Source organism: Seriola lalandi, unplaced genomic scaffold (assembly GCF_002814215.2).
Source record: "Seriola lalandi dorsalis isolate HSWRI2012SDOR001 ecotype SW California unplaced genomic scaffold, Sedor1 jcf7180002054280, whole genome shotgun sequence".
In the NCBI taxonomy this organism is placed as follows: domain Eukaryota; kingdom Metazoa; phylum Chordata; class Actinopteri; order Carangiformes; family Carangidae; genus Seriola; species Seriola lalandi.
In genome coordinates this window covers 467,677-483,826 of record NW_019524833.1, presented here as the reverse complement: position 1 = coordinate 483,826, position 16,150 = coordinate 467,677, and the positions used below count along the sequence as shown (strand labels likewise).

Below are 16,150 nucleotides of genomic sequence, written 5' to 3'. Positions count from 1 at the left end.
TTTGAGGCTGGATGCCATCTGCCATTCTTTTCTTTTTAAGTCTTCGCCGGAATCATTAGAAACACACGTAGCTTGAATGTTTTATGAGAGCCTTCACCTCTGCAGCAGCAGCAGCAGCTAGAATTGAAGATAACTCCCAACGGCTCTTCGTCTGGGTCGTGACAAGGTGACCAGGTAGGGCTAATTATAGCGGATTCCTGCACTGCATCAGAGAGTGGCATCGGGGAGGGACACTTGATAAGCGGAGAGGAAGAACAAAACACAACCAAAAACACTGAGCTGAAGAAGGCGGGAACAGCAGGGTGAATGGGGAAGAGGTCACGAGCGATCGCTTGTTTCAACTAGACATGACCGAGCCGTAGCTTTCTTCTTCTTTCTCCCTCTCTCGGAGCAGAACCATGTACATTTTAAATAAATTATAATGTCCAACATATGGTGTAAAGGTAGATCTCTGCTCTGTGGATTCAGCTTCCTCTTCCTTCTTCTTGCACAAAGTGAAATTTGGCATCTTGACCGCAGCACAGTGTGTGAGCAGGGCCTTAAAGAAAACGCCGACGTCCTTGGAGCTGTCCACTTGTGATCGGATCGCTGTAGAATCACAAAATGCGAGTCAAGCCCGGGGGTCTTCGCAAAGGATGCATCGACTCGCCGACTTCTAGGGGACAGCCCCGCTAATGCCTCAGCAGAGAGTCGACAAATCGTGGAAAACAGAACATTTTGTGCATCACATCAAGCCTGAAAGACTGTGGTTATGGTGCATCATCTACAAATGAATCAATACTTTTGTTTGCCCTTCACACATCGTCCCTCACACCAACCCAACTCTTATTATTTTCCTTTTCACGGAGCTTATGCTTGCAAAACAATTAAAAAAACGAGCTCAGTTGACACCTGCTGCTTTACGAATTATTTTAGATCTATCCTGACAAACTGGGAGGCATTAATACGGCAAAAGTACAAAAGACGCTGTCAGAATACCTGAGCCCCCTCATTACTGTCACACTAATTTGTATGGTGTGAGCCGTACTTCACTGGATGTTCGGTCACGTCAAGCTCTGGAAAGCGCAGCCTTTAATGAAGTGCTTGGCAGGGAAGGAGAACTGCAAACAAACTTGTTAGATGAAGGCAGATTTAATAGGTGCAAATTTCAAAAGTGTCTCCCTCCTACTCTTCAGTCGCACGACGAGGTGATGTAAGCTCCGTTTGCAGAGAAGAGGATTCAGGATTCAAAGCAAACTCTTACCCGTGCTTCCTTTCATCCGGGGGGGGGGGGGGGGAGCAGGGGAGAAACAAGTCAACAAAGTAGGTTTTCTTCCTAGTTTAACCCGTGGCTTTGATTATCTAAGGGCCCTGACACGCCAGTCTGACCTCGAGGGAATTGCATCGACAAAGGACAAGTATGGGCTCAAATAAGGGTCAGAAACATTCAGAGCTTGTACAAGTGGTGTTTGCAGTTGTTTATAAAGAAATTCAAGGCTGCACATGTGAAGAAAAGATTTGTAAGTGCTGTTGTGAAAAGCTGTGCACACATGCAAAAGCAAGAAACCTGCATGTAATTTGTGAAGTTTTATTGAGGCTTAAAGTCGTGCATACACGGGGCCCGGCTCCTCAGAAACCTGTGGGGGACGTCCATCTTTAAAAACAGTCCCGTCTTTCCACCTGAATCTGAGTCCGGTCAGGAGGCAGGAGGTTCTGTTACCTTGAAAGTTGCAGTAGATTTTCAAGATGGATGACAGTGTGGGCTCTTCCAGCATCATCCATTATAATTAAACTCCCACCTGGGTGGAACCGAGAAAACTTTTCCTCACCGTTTCTTTGTGTAACACTCACAACTGAGATAATTTATTCACAGATTTTATTCACACAGTTTCATTATCTTTAAAAAAAAAAAAAAGGTTTAAAGGCTTTCTTTTCTTTTCCTTTCCTTTCCTTTACTTCCTTTCATCTCCTTTCCTTTTCTTCTCCTTTCCTTTCCTTCCTTTCTTCTCCTTTCCTTTCCTTTCCTTTTCTTCTCCTTTCCTTTCCTTCCTTTCTTCTCCTTTCCTTTCCTTCCTTTCTTCTCCTTTCCTTTCCTTTAATTCTCCTTTCCTTTCATCTCCTTTCCTTTCCTTTCCTTTCATTTCCTTCCTTTCATCTCCTTTTTTTTCCTTTCTTCTCCTTTCCTTTCCTTTCTTCTCCTTTCCTTTCCTTTCCTTTCTTCTCCTTTCCTTTCCTTTTCTTCTCCTTTCCTTTCCTTTCCTTTCCTTTCTTCTCCTTTCCTTTCCTTCCTTTCATCTCCTTTCCTTTCCTTTCTTCTCCTTTCCTATCCTTTCCTTTCCTTTTCTTTCCTTCCTTTCATCTCCTTTCCTTTCCTTTCTTCTCCTTTCCTTTCCTTTCCTTTCCTTCCTTTCATCTCCTTTCCTTTCCTTTCTTCTCCTTTCATTTCCTTTCCTTCCCTTTCCTTTCCTTTCCTTTCCTTTCCTTTCCTTTCCTTTCCTTTCCTTTCCTTTCCTTTCCTTTCCTTTCCTTTCTTCTCCTTTTCCTTCCCTTTTCCTTTCCTTTTCCTTCCCTTTTCCTTTCCTTCACTTTCGTTTCCTTTCCTTGTCAAGCTGCACTGATTCATGTTTTTGGAATAACAGTGGATCACGTCAGTGTTTGCAATGAGAAACGTTTCACCGGTAAAGATCGTGCAGCAGTTAGTTGTCCTCAGCTCTACGGAGCATTTTAGCTTCTTTTAAATCATTGTTTTGTTTGTCTGGCCCTGCGACCTCTGCTCTCATCAACCCTGTATTCAACTGCAGAAGGCAAAACACAAAAAAAGCTCTGATAAACTGACTGTACACTACCTGCTCAGCACTAAACGGCAGACAAATGTAGTGACTAGTTGGGAACAAAGTGGGGCATTTATCAGCTAAAGAGCCAGATATTTTTATTCCACTGAATGCTAATGTTCCTTCCTGTCTGCTGGATGTGTAAATAGGCGACTGCTTAGCTAATATGTTTGCCACAACAAATTCAGAAGATGATGATGCGTCAGTGACGGGTTTACAGGTTCCTCTGGTGCTGAATATCAAGTAGGCAAAAAAAAAAAAAAGACCCTGAAAGTATCCGGCATCGGATAAGAAATATGATTATGATAATCTGTTCATGGCACCCATTAGTTCAACCAAACAAACAAACAAACTAAATAAATAAATAAATAAAAGCAGCTTTTCACAGGTTAAAAAGTTTGATAAAATCCTGTTTATTAATATTTTACTGACATTTGACCTTTACTTTGAAGGATCATTCGTTTTATTAGTCATTGTGGAAGAAATAAAAACGTAATGTTAGTTAATTACTGTTTTCTATTCTTAGCAAAAAATACTCACTACGGGGATACGCAGCCAGCGTTGTGTCCTGGAGCGGCCCCTCAGCACTCGGCTGCTGTGAACGCTCAGACGTGGCAAACAAGGAGAGAAAAAATATATCATCAATCATGAAAGCTGTGAGCCAGGAGGACAACTGAGCTATTACTCCATTCATCTCTTGCTATTTTATTCCTTTTACTCTTCTCCCCTCTCAGTCCGTCTGATTCCCTCCTCTGTCCACCTCCATCTCACTTTACCCCCCCTCCTCCCCTCCACCTCCTTCCCTCCCGTTCCTTCACTCACAACCTTTTCCTCTGTTATCTCTTCCCCTTTCTGTCTGCACTCTGATTTGCTGGCGGTCTGGTTTCTGGCTCCCAGGTTTATATTAACATTTTGGGTGGACAGTCTTTACTGTTGCCAGAGGACATAAAATCCTGGAGTCATCCTTTTGGCTGTTAATACAAGCATCTCATCTCATATGCACAGTGTATATATATCTCAGGCAGCTGATTAAATAAACATCGTCTGTTGCATCATGGATGTAGCCTGTTTCCTCATTGTTTTTTTTATTGAATGTACAATAAAGTGGAGGGAAAGCACCAGGGCTATCATAAGACCTCCTAATGTACTCCTACGAAGAGTTTATAGATCTGTGTGAAATCTTTTGCAAGTAAATGTCCTTCTCCACCCTGATGGACAATCTTGGAAACTTACACACCCAAAGCAAATTCTACAGCTGGGTGAGCAGTAATGATCCCTCAAAAGGTATTGATGGTACAATAAAACTTTACTTGAAGGCTGGGGCTCTTATTGCTGAGAGAGAGAGAGAGAGACACCTCGCAGCCCATTAACGTCCGGTTAATTTATACCACACACAAAGATGAAATCTCGATTGGCGAGCGATGGAGCTCGAATTATCCGGGTGCGGGGGGGAAAATTTAAAGGGAATCGTGTTATGTCATAATTGCTGCTGTCTTATCGGTGGATGATTGTATCTATAGATTTCTTTGCGGCTCAGTGATTTTTTACGTTCTTCATTTATAGAGAAGAAAGAAGTGACCCAGAGTCTGGAGAACTACACCTCCAAGTGTCCGGGGGGAATGGAGGTCATCACCCTTCCCGACGGCCTGAAGCTCCCTCCGGTGCCCTTTACAAAGCTTCCCATTGTCCGGTAAGAGAAGAGTCTGACTGATTGTTACTTTTTCTGTATCTTGTCACATGTTGGCTTTATTTTTAACCAGGCTAAATATCATCCAAAATTAGAAATCTGGTGTAATTACACCATTGGTACATCAAAGTGTGGCAGTTAGTTAGCCGTTACTGCTAAACGGCTATGTGGGGAAAAAAAGAAAGAAAAATCTCTTAGTGTATAATTGGTGCTTTTAATTTCAGTTGCTTTGAAGTGAGGCTTTCCATTAATCTTTCAGCAATGATTTAAAAACTGAGGTAAATTTGGTTTTTATCCTGTTTTTTAAAATTTTCTAATGCAATTTCATATTGTCAACAAACCCAAACAATGTTAGTCAGTCTGTCTCTCAATATTACCCAAATTCCTCAGCATGTCTGTGTCTTAAAATCTTTTAAAAAATGGGTTATAATTATCTACTTTTATTAAAAACAAAAATCCCAAACTGGAGTAAACAGTAGATTTGTTGAGGACAGTTTTTAGCCGTGGGTTCGTTGCTTTATTGAGTTTTTACAGCAGCAGAACGGTATATGTGGGATCAGCTAATGAAGGAACTTTATCAGTAGATATAAAATATATATATATATATATATATTATGAGTAGATTGTTCCCATACTGATATAAGTATCGGAAAAGCCTCAGATACTAAAATAGGTAAAATCGCGTATCAGCGAGTAAATGAGTCTTTGCACTGATCCGATACCACGTAATTAATTAATAAACTTTATTGTTTCGCGCTTGGAAAAAAAACAAAAGAAATCTCTTCTTCTTTGCTGCTCTAAAACAGAAGCTTACACAGGGAAGGTTGCGCCGTGCAGGTAACAGCAACTACTGACTTTAGAGCGACGGCGAAGAATTGATTCCTGGTTAGTAGCGTAACGTTAGCCATTAGCGAAATGTCAGCAATTTGGCCACATGTTACACTGGGAAGTCCCACCAGTAAAAAAAGGACAACTAGATTTATTTTTTATGACTGACAGTCAAATTAGATAATAAAAGAAAGATTCTACTTTTTTTTATTTTTATTTTTTAAATGCAATGGTATTTATACCGTGGTGTCTAAAAGATACGAGATTTTCAGACACATGACAACCTGAAAAACATTACATCTCATTTTGCATTAACAAATCAGTATCTTATTGATAACGCTGCTTCTTTATTCCTTATGTGTAAGAAACGCTTTTTCTTCCGAGGCGTTTTAACACCAAAGAGCTGTTTGGGAGCTCCACACCCACCTTTAATGACCCAGGCTTCTTGGGCTTATTATTTATGAGCCGGTACTCTGATTGGCGGCAGTAGAACTTCCCTTAAGAGAAATAATGGCCGCTCAAAACAGGAGGAAAAAAAAAAACAAAAAACCACAAACAAACCAACAATGGAGCTTTTGTTTGATAAAACACACTGAAAAGTCACATTGAAAAGTTGTTGCGGCAGTGTGTATACCAGCTTTAATGCTTTTACAACACTTAAATAACTTCACTGACAGCGAAATCCAAGCTCAAAGCGAGACAGATCTGCCTCAAGGCGAAAATGACCCCTGCACACTGCAGTTAGGAGGCAACTGTGGAGGCTGGAGAGCTGGAAACAAACCAAGAGAAGCTGTGCATTGGCAATGAAGTAGATAAAAAAAAAAATAAGATAAAAAATTACATCTTTCTCTCAATGTCATCGCAGGTTCGACCTTTTGATCACAGAAGTCATTAGTCACCAACCATAAATCCTTTTTATTATAATGTGTAATGTTTGAAATGTTAATGAGCAACAGTAACGGCAGGTTCTGATGTGCAGGAGTCTTTATCTGCTAGATTACACTGACAAGGTTCCTCTGACTGGATTAATAGCTCCTGCTCCCTGAAAGTGTGGAGTGCACTTTTTTAAATGTATTTTTTTCATTGGTTTTTGCTCTTTACTTTTATGAAACTCTTGCAATATACTGTAAAAAAAAAAAAAATCATGAATATTCATCACAAACACTCAGATTTTAGTGTTCGGGGGGGCTGAACTGATCTGTGTATAAAAATAAAAACGACACGAGCTCATGTCACTGTTCTGCCTTCTCCTCCTTTGATGCCCAAACTCAGATCAGTGAAGCTGCTCAATCTGCCTGTCAGCCTGCGCCCCCACAAAGTGAAAGGCCTGCTGGGACAGAACATGTCCACCGCCAGCCCCTTCATCTACTCGCCCATCATCATGCACAACAGAGGAGAGGAGCGCTGCAAGAAGATAGGTGAGTCCAGAGAGCGTCGCCATGCAGCCGGTGACCGTAACATGATGTTGTTCTTCGTAACCTAAACACACTCGTATGAATACACGTGCAGAGAGAGAGAGCGACTTCTCTTTCTCTGATACCCTGACAGTACGATGATAAATACATTTATGGCTCTGTTAAAACTAAATAGAATTGTCATCACAAACAAAACATAAATTATTTACATTTTAATAATCAGAGCGTTCACAATGTGCACTCAAAACCAGCAGGGAAAGGCGCTTAGAAACATCTCTTTCTCTCTCTCTCTCTTTCTCTCTCTCTCGTTGACTGTCTCTTCACTTCCCCGTTTGGGATCAAAGTTGTGTTTACAACCACGAAAAGCAGCAGCTGAGAAAACCGAACGTAGTGACGCGGTTTGTCCGTCTGTTTATCGGTTATCGATCTCCTCCGCTCTGCTTCAGTGAGTGACAGTCAGCTGGTCGTGGTGTGTGTTTGTGTGTGTGTGAGTCAGTGTCGCAAGTGTCATTTATATGCTGATGATGCCGACATGAAATTATGGCAGGGCAAGTTAATTGAAATATTTATTTAGTAAATAATAAAACAAGCCAAATATCGTCTTGACATTGGAAAAGTTAAGTTATCTGCAATCGCTCTGACGATCGGAACAACCCTAATGGCTACTGCCATTTCAGATGAAGGGCTATCATGACAGAAAGTTTGTCGAGTTCTTTGATTTCAGGTGAGTGGATTATAACTAGAGTTGTGAGGTGATGGTTCGGGAAGTTTTTTTCCACCTCTCTGATTTCGCAGGTTTTTCTTTAACAAACTTACTCGGTATAGAAGCACACGAGTCTCTCAGATGATGTAATGATTTACTGTGTAAAAACACTGCACAAAATGCACCTTGGCAGTCGTTTAGTTTACAGGTACAGTTGCGTTTACTCATTTGGCAGAAGATTTTATCCAAAGCGACTTACAAGTGAGGGTCAACACTAAAGGCTCAGTGCAGCAGGAGACCTTGGTGTAAGCGCTAAGTGCGACATCTATTCAATAAGCACACTAGAATAGTTGTCATGTTTTTACGTACACGGGCTTGTACATTTGATATTGATCTGATTTTAAAGAGGCAGACATTTTCCGGATTGAATCAGTACAAGAGATGAACAACAGCATTAGAAAATGTTATCCGATGGATCCAGCTGAGGAAAATGAATGGACTTTTTCTTCCACAACATCCTCCCACTTCACAACAACGATATAGTAGAGGTGTAACGATTCAGAAACCAAGATACAAACACCAATGATTTGGGTCACGACACCAGAAGACAAATCATCTATGATATGGTTGACCATCCGTCTCCAAACTATAAAAATGAGGCATGTGCTGCAGCCACCTCAGGTTAGATTAAAGTCAGGAATACTTTACAATTTCTCACCTTAAAACTCATTAGTTTCTTCTTACTTTCTTCTGTCACTCACAGCAGGGTGTCTTAGAGCTTTACAAAGGCAGCTGAGGTTCTTGACGATGTTTGATCCGAACTGAATCGTCTGATCAGAACTGACAAGGACTTTCGGATGAGAGCGTCTTCAAGAATCTCAAGCAAGTCCAGTTCCCTTTTGTTAAAGCTCTAAGAGAAACCACGACCTGGACGACTGAGACTCTTCACAGACTGTTAGCAGGAGAGTCTGTGTTCTTGGAAATATTCCAGTTCCCTTTTTATTGATCTTGATAATGTCCAATCAGGGCAGACAGGACAGATTCCTTATGGAGACGACTCCAGCGAGTGCAGTCTCTCCACTCTGGGGCTTATTTTTGTTGACTTGTCAAACTACACGAGTGCACAATTAGTTTTTACAATTGTACATGAATTATAGCTGAAAGGTAACGGCCAGCTGCTGTGATTTCTCTGCCTGCAATTACTGTACATCAGCAGTCTGCACAAGCTGAACCTATATTTAATTCGAGGTCGTTATTCAAATCTAAAATGTTTTTTTAATTAATTTTCCACCTGAATATAGTAATGTATTCCAGAGGTACATTTACCAGTGAATAGCAGATTTTTTTTGGGGGGGGGGGTGTATTTGTGATCTTTACTGGGGGATAGCTGCGTGTAACAGCCAGGGCCAGAGGCGTCCGTCTGTCCCCTTCTCGTAAACGTGATGTGAGGGAATTTCTTCAAATGCGGTACAAACTTTCGCTTGGACTCAAGGTGGAACTGATTAGATTTTGGTGGTCAAAGGTCAAAGGTGGCCTCGCAAAACACAATTTTCGCCTTGTGAACGCCATATCTCGGGAACTCCTCGAGGGAAATCCCCTGCAAGTTTGGCGCCAATGTCCATTTGTACTTGAGGATGAACTGATTTGATTTTACTGGTCAAAGGTCAAAGGTCACTTCAAATGTCAAGGTCACAAAATCTCACAAAATAGGTTTTGGACCATAACTCACAAATTCATCCAGCAATTATGACACAATTGAACACACGGATAAAATGATAAAGCAGGGACATTTCATATCCAAAAAGGTCAAAGGTCAACTTCAGTGTGACATCTTAATGTTCTGCAAAAAAACACTTTTTGACGTATTTCAACGCTGTACCACAGGACGGGGAGATTGTGACCATATTTCCTGCAGCTTGGATGGTTGTCGGCGGCGTACAACAGTGAGGTGATGATTCCAGTCAGGCAAACACAGAGATAATACGCATAAAATATCAGATTTAAAATCATCATTTCAACTTGACCCCTGTTTTGTCTACGTATTGGAAATTCTTCTATACATCAGCTCAGGCCCAAAACAGTTAATATCCTTCCCTGTGTTTCCTTTAATTATTATATGTGCTGTGTGATGCAGCTCACGATGAGCCGTGGTTAATGTCTCTTTTAATTTAAAAGTTTCCTTAGTTTCTCAGATTAGATTTATCTCATTTAGATTCATCCGCTGACTGTGATTCCTTCATCAGACAGACAAACGAGTCAGCGGCATTAAAAAAACAAAACAAAACAAACAAATTAATAAATGAAATAAAAAATTGCCTGCCTTCCTGTCATGGTGTCCTTGTAAACAAAGCCTACCTTAACTAGTCCAGTGTTGAATTAATGACTGCCTCTCATGAATGCCCTCACCGCCTAAGAAACATACAGCATATTCATCACTTGGTATGTAAGCGGCAGCAACAGGCTCAAGGCCACGCTGGAATCAATCACCGCCGTCCTGACTGGAAATCTGCTTCGTGAAAAACTACAGCTTGTTTGCGTTGTGTCTGGAGTGAATCCATTTCAGAGGTTTATGAAATCCCCGACGCAGAGTCATCAAACAAAGTCCAATTTAATATTGTATTTGAGCCACGGTGAGAAAGTGACTGCGGCCGTCCATTGGCTGTGTGTGTGTGTGTGTGTGTGTGTGTGTGTGTGTGTGTGTGTGTGTGTGTGTGTGTGTGTGTGTCCTCAGGTTGTAGACATCAACAGCAACATGTTGCCAACGCTGAGTCAGGGACATCATGCAGGGCCCCCTTCATCTCTCAGTCCTTTGAAGCCCTTTGAGATCCATCCCTGGGTCTTTGAAGCACCAGTTTACATCTTTTTTTGTGAGAGTGTATATTTTATTTTATCAAAGTGTAGTGGTTTGGAAATCGATGCCCAGTCTTAAGTCATACAGCAATTAATGTAAATGTACAATAGTGACTACTCGAGAACTGATGTCGAGAGCTGGTTTTGAGACAAATACCGACGTCACTTGAGGTGTATGAAATAATAATGACCCACTTTCACTGCAGTTTTCTTCTTTCTTTTTTTTTTGTCATTTTCTTTCTCCACACTTTTATAAAATGTGTCTAGACTTTAAACGTTGCTGAAGATTTTGTGTCTTCTTGAGGAAGTAGATTATAACAGAGCCTGTTGTAATTTCAATAAAACAATGACAGCCCGAGTCCAGCGGCAACAAAAATGTGATTCCCTTAATTCAGGGATGGTTTATTTGGAAACATTATTGTATTACTAAAACCATTATTGTCTATTTTGTTGTTTTATTAACTAGTAGCATAAGGAAAAATACTTGGTGTAACCATTGCAGACTCCCCCATTCATATTGCACATTGTACAGATTTGAATTATATTTATATTTTATCATATTTCTTCACATTCTTATTCTATTCTAATTTTTTTCTGTTTATATTTAATCTATATGACCTGCAGTACTTTCTTACTATGTTTATTTACACCAAAGCAAATTATTCTCATTCTGCTTGTGGTAATTCAATGTGCTTAACAGAAATAAAAGACGCATTAAAAATGGAGGTAAAAAGCCTCATAAGACAATAGTATAAAAACGGGTAATATCTAATATTTAAGTGCACGATGAATAAATGAATAAATGTAGGCAATGGAGGACAGAGCAGCTTTTAGCTTCTTTTTTAAAGCAGAGTAACAGTTTGGGAAGATTTGGTATCCATTGGGAGCTGGTTCCAGCAGTGAGCAGCATCGCAGCTGAATGTCAAATACATCAATTGTGCACAATAACATACATTTTTACATGTAACCAGGTGTAGCCAGGATATACAGAAAAAAGCCATTTAGTATTGGTCTTTTAAACAATAGTTATTTGTTCTACTCAGGATTTAAGGTCAGACCTTTATCAAGATCAACAAGCTTTTATTCCTAATATTCCTAATTCCTTTGGCGTTTTCAGCAAGTATAAAGACAGTTCTGGACTTTGTTTGTCACCAGTGAAATGTGCACAACAGGAATATTCTTGAGAACTTCATTATGGTCTGATATGCGCCGCAGCTGTAAACCTTTTACGGCCTTCAAGTAAACGTCACTTCCCACTCATTCATTTTTCTGACGGGGGGAACCGGAGTCTTTAGTATTCTGTGCTAGGCTCTGGCAATTTGAGGTGTGTGGACACTGGGAATATATATGTGTATTTTCTTGCTCTTTAAGTCGCATGCTATGAATCAGATTGATGTTCAGCTATAAAACAAGGGGTCCTCTAATGGGAGATTGTTCTCCCTATAATTGCTCTGAGACTGAGTTTTAAGAACTGTCTAGTCTGCAGCTATTCATTCACTTTGATACGTGTGATAGGCTATCTATTACAGTGGTATATGGACATACAGGGAGGTGAATTTTATTTCATCTAGTCCTCAGTGGGGAAACTGAGACATAGTGCGGCCTGCAAGTGTTTGGGCACTGACTTATTTTCTATTGTTTTGGCTCTATACTCCAGCACAATGGATCTGAAATAAAACAATAACTATGAGTTTAAAGTGCTGACTTCCAGCTTTAAGGGTGCTTTAGGGTGTTCACATCCATAGTGAGGTAGCAGAGTAGGATTCTGGGCTTTTCTTTGTACATTTGCCCCAGTTTTAGACCAGTGGAGCAGGGCAGTGATTCTGAGCGTACAGAGTTTTTCCGGGACAAACAAGTGTAATGATCTCGATCTTTCTTCCGGAGATCACCACTCTGGGTCGCACCAGATCTGGATTTCCATTTGTGATCTATTCCCACGTCCCATGTTCTTATACCTGTCTGGGTGTGAAGTACCGGCAGACGAATGTTTCCATCGCCCCAAAGTTGCCAATCATAGGGAGCCTTGTTACCAATTTACCCCAGTGGCCAGTCGTGGTATTGCAATGAAAAAAAAATCCCATCTGGCTCAAAAATCATTTCCCCCACAGACCACCGGAGACATCTGTGCAACTATTGACGGTACACCAGGAATTATTACTCTCTGCTTTATACATTTTTAAACCATGATGGTTCATTTGCAAAACTTTCCCAAGAGCACTGGAAAAAGCTATTTTTACACGCATGACGTCAACCCAATGTAAATTTGATGTGCTAAGCAAGGCCGAGCGGGGGCAGGGCCGAGGAGAGAAAAACTAATGGGCCTGTCCAGCGGGCTGTGCAGCGTGGAAGCAAACCGGGAAGCGAGAAAATGTTTTTGGTTAATGTGCAAGAAATGTTAATTCAAATCTTGTCCCTGGTATCCATTTTTTATAATACATCCATGGTCAGCACGAAGGTCAGGGAGAGAGCAGGCGGCCACTTTAAGTTCCTGCAACATATTGGCAAAAAACTGGAGGCAGCTTGAACGTAGAGCTGCATTTAAAAACACAACCTACTCATTAACTTCAGTCGAACCGCGATGAACCGATTGAGGTGTTGTCTGGCAAAACTTTAAACCTGGATCAGTGCAACTTCACCGGGCAAGGCCCGTTTGTTTACCTCCTGATCGATGAATGACTGTCACTGTGGTAACTTTCCACAGTTATAACATCCAGTCTCATAGTAAACTAACGTGCAACATTTTGGCGTCCTGTAGGTCTTGACCCATAAATTAACCTGGACGTCCTGGATCATATGTCATTCTTCCTTGGTTCCTGCATTAGGTAATCTCTCTGGCTACTTAAATGAAATAATCTTGACTCAGGGTTCATGTAGTGCTTTTTATAATGATTTTTAATCGCATCTCAGTCTTCCTCACCGGTCGGCGTCAAGATTATTTTGCCAAACTACTATTTCTAAGGCCAAGAATACACTTCCACGACCAACGTCTTGCTGCTCTGTAACATGTTGACATCTCACGCTTGTCAAACAGATGAAGCGTTTTTGGTTTGTTGTGTATTTTTCATTTGGGCTGTTTAAATTCTCTCATTTAGAGCATTAACACAATTTCCTCCAGAAATGTGTCTCCATCCGAGGCTCTAATGACAGCTTTGGTTATGTTCTCCTGCTCTGGGGTTGCTTCATTTCACATGCATGATTTCTGCTCCAATGCCCAGGCACAGTGTGCATGTATTATTCAGTATGAACGACTGCTGATAGTTTTGCAGAATATTTCTCTACAGGATGCAGTAACATCAGTAAACGTCTTGAGTTCTGTCTCTGGTCAGATAAGAGGTCGGCGATGTAACAGGACATGAGGGACAGATTGACAAAATAATTTGCACTGTAAAGTGCGAAACGCAAACACACCCAGTGTTTAACCGACCACGCAGCCGTACAGTGACTCAAAACATTAATTATTGCTTTGTACAATGAGGTTTCAAAAAAAGCTGAAGCCTTTGGAGCGCTGTGCTGAATCTCAGTGGCCACTTGAGGAGTTAGTACTGTGGCAACACAAATAAGATGGCAGCAATCCAATTTGTTTTTCTATTTTCTGAGGTGTATTTCACACTTAATTGGCTGGCTATGAGAGCATGCCTGTGAGCCAGACCTGAGGTTGTGTGGGGTTTCCAGACATTCGTATTATAGATATCTTTCTTTTGACTGACTTAATTTCCCAAGGTGCATGGCTGCAGTTTGCCATCCATAAATCCCTTTTCCTGCCAGGTTCTGAGCTAGGATTTTCAGCCCCTCTTTTGCAAGTCTATTTAGAGCAAAGGACTCCTCTAAATGGACTAGAATGTGTTACATTTCAAAATGGAGATGGGTATGGCTACAGTGGGACTAAAGTAGCTTCTCAATCTAACAAAACCTTTCAACGTCTCATTCAGGAATGATGGATACTGCAGTGCAGAGCTGGAATCTTTTTTTTTTTCTAAAAGTAAGACTAGGCTGTGAGTAAGTCCAGGCTAAAATCCAACTTTGTTCTCTCAGGAATCAATGACTGCTGCAGCTTTTAGCTTAATATTTCCTAAATGTTTTGAAAAAATCTGCTTGAATACAGCGCCCATAATGCAACGCTAACCAGCCTTTTACAGTTTACATTTCTCCAGAGCCCATTTAATTAGGTCCTAACATAATTTGATCTCATTGTTCCTGCTGGCAGCTCAATAAATTTCATTCTGTGAGCTAACAATGACCCATTCGAGGTCTTATCTCGTCTGTAACAGCTCCAGCATCAATTCAAATTAACGTCATTTTTTTTTCAATCATGTGTAAATGGCCCAAACTGTCACGCCCAAATATGATTGTTGAACATCTCATTCCAAACCGTGGGCTTTAAGATGCTGTGTCCACTCTTTGCAGCAGCAGTTTGTAGCAGTTTGCTCTCATTCAGCCACAAGGGAATTAGCTTTAGCATTGATCTGAGTGAAGCTGCTCCATAGTGGGGGTGCAGCTTCACTGCACCCCCACAGTGGGGGTGCCGACATCGAACACTTCAGCCAAAAAAAACCCACAACAACCAAAATTGCTGCATCTTTGCAAAAAGTTGACTGTCATACGACGTTATCTGGCAATAAACTGTGTCGGCCAATCAAACGCGTTCAAATGCACATTCCCAGGAGATTACTCTGTAACATAAATGCTGTTGCAATGAAAGATGAAATGATGGGAATTCTCCAGAGTAGAAAAATCATACTGACTGTGTTTCAATGTTTTGTTTTTCAATTGGTCCCAGAAGGAACACATCTGTACCAGAAATGTTAAAGATGGTTTGGCACATAACCTCCTTTTTAAAAACCACCACACTTTAACACATACAAATATTCTTTTACAAATTGAACAAGAACATGTAACATGTTAATTACTGAGATTTAAAAGGTCCCAGCAGGTGGATTTTGTTATCTGACAGAGTCCGACTAGCTGTAGCTAAGCTAAACTAAGCTAGTTGCTGAGTGTAGCTTTATATTGACTCTTTCCTGACTCTTGTCAAGAAAGCTGTTTTCCCCAAGATGAGCTGTTTCTTTAAAGGAGCTGGATGCTGTTTAACGAAAGCGTGACATAAACTGGATTGTTTTATTCAGTGATTATTCACTTTGGTTCTAAATGTATTAAAAATTAATCAGAAAGATTTTATTTATTTTTCTATTTACATCATCTATCACTGACTGATGTTTTTGCTCTTTAATAGCAGTGTAGACTAATGGTGTATTTCCCTCAGCTCATTAATTGCAAATGGGTTTTAATATCTCATACATCTTATTCTAATGTATTCATGTCTTTCTTCTAATTTTATTCCCCCCCCCACCCCCAGACTTCCAGTGGGTTCAGGGGGATGTTTGTGAAGTGCAGCTCATGGTCTACAACCCGATGCCTTACGAACTTCGAGTGGAGAACATGGTAGGTAAAATGTATTACACCTGAACTTCAAATATACTGTAATAACAGACTTTAAAGGTCCCATGTTTTAGACTTTTCTGGTCTATTATTTGAAGTGTTGATCCATAAGAAGATATATTTGTGTTTTGGTTCTTAACAAGCAAAAACCATCTCAGTGTAGTTTTACATCTTCTCTCTCAGGCTTCTCTCTGGAGCTGTAGCAACAACAGGTCGGTGAGCCAATCAGAAGAGAGGAGGCTCTGAACTTCTCTTCTGATTGGCTCATAATTTTCTGAGTGATCCAATAAGAATATAGCAGATTTCAGGTAAAACACTCGCAGAAGACAAATCTTGAAAGGTTTGGATGGTGGGTCCAGGTGGGCGTGGCTTGGTGACTGCTTTGTTGTGACATCACAAAGTTCCAGAAGTCGTGACAGCT

General features: G+C 40.7%; 1 protein-coding gene across 3 annotated transcripts in view; it reads left to right on the top strand.

The window, feature by feature from the left end:
• trappc9 (trafficking protein particle complex subunit 9) overlaps positions 1–16,150 on the top strand; it is a 194,033-nt gene that overhangs the window by 19,077 nt on the left and 158,806 nt on the right. For all 3 annotated transcript variants that reach the window (XM_023405612.2, XM_023405610.2, XM_023405611.2), the window contains 3 exons: positions 4,374–4,500; positions 6,598–6,743; positions 15,647–15,732. In XM_023405612.2, the coding sequence (XP_023261380.1) occupies positions 4,374–4,500; positions 6,598–6,743; positions 15,647–15,732 (359 nt within the window). The remainder of the gene's footprint in view (positions 1–4,373; positions 4,501–6,597; positions 6,744–15,646; positions 15,733–16,150) is intronic.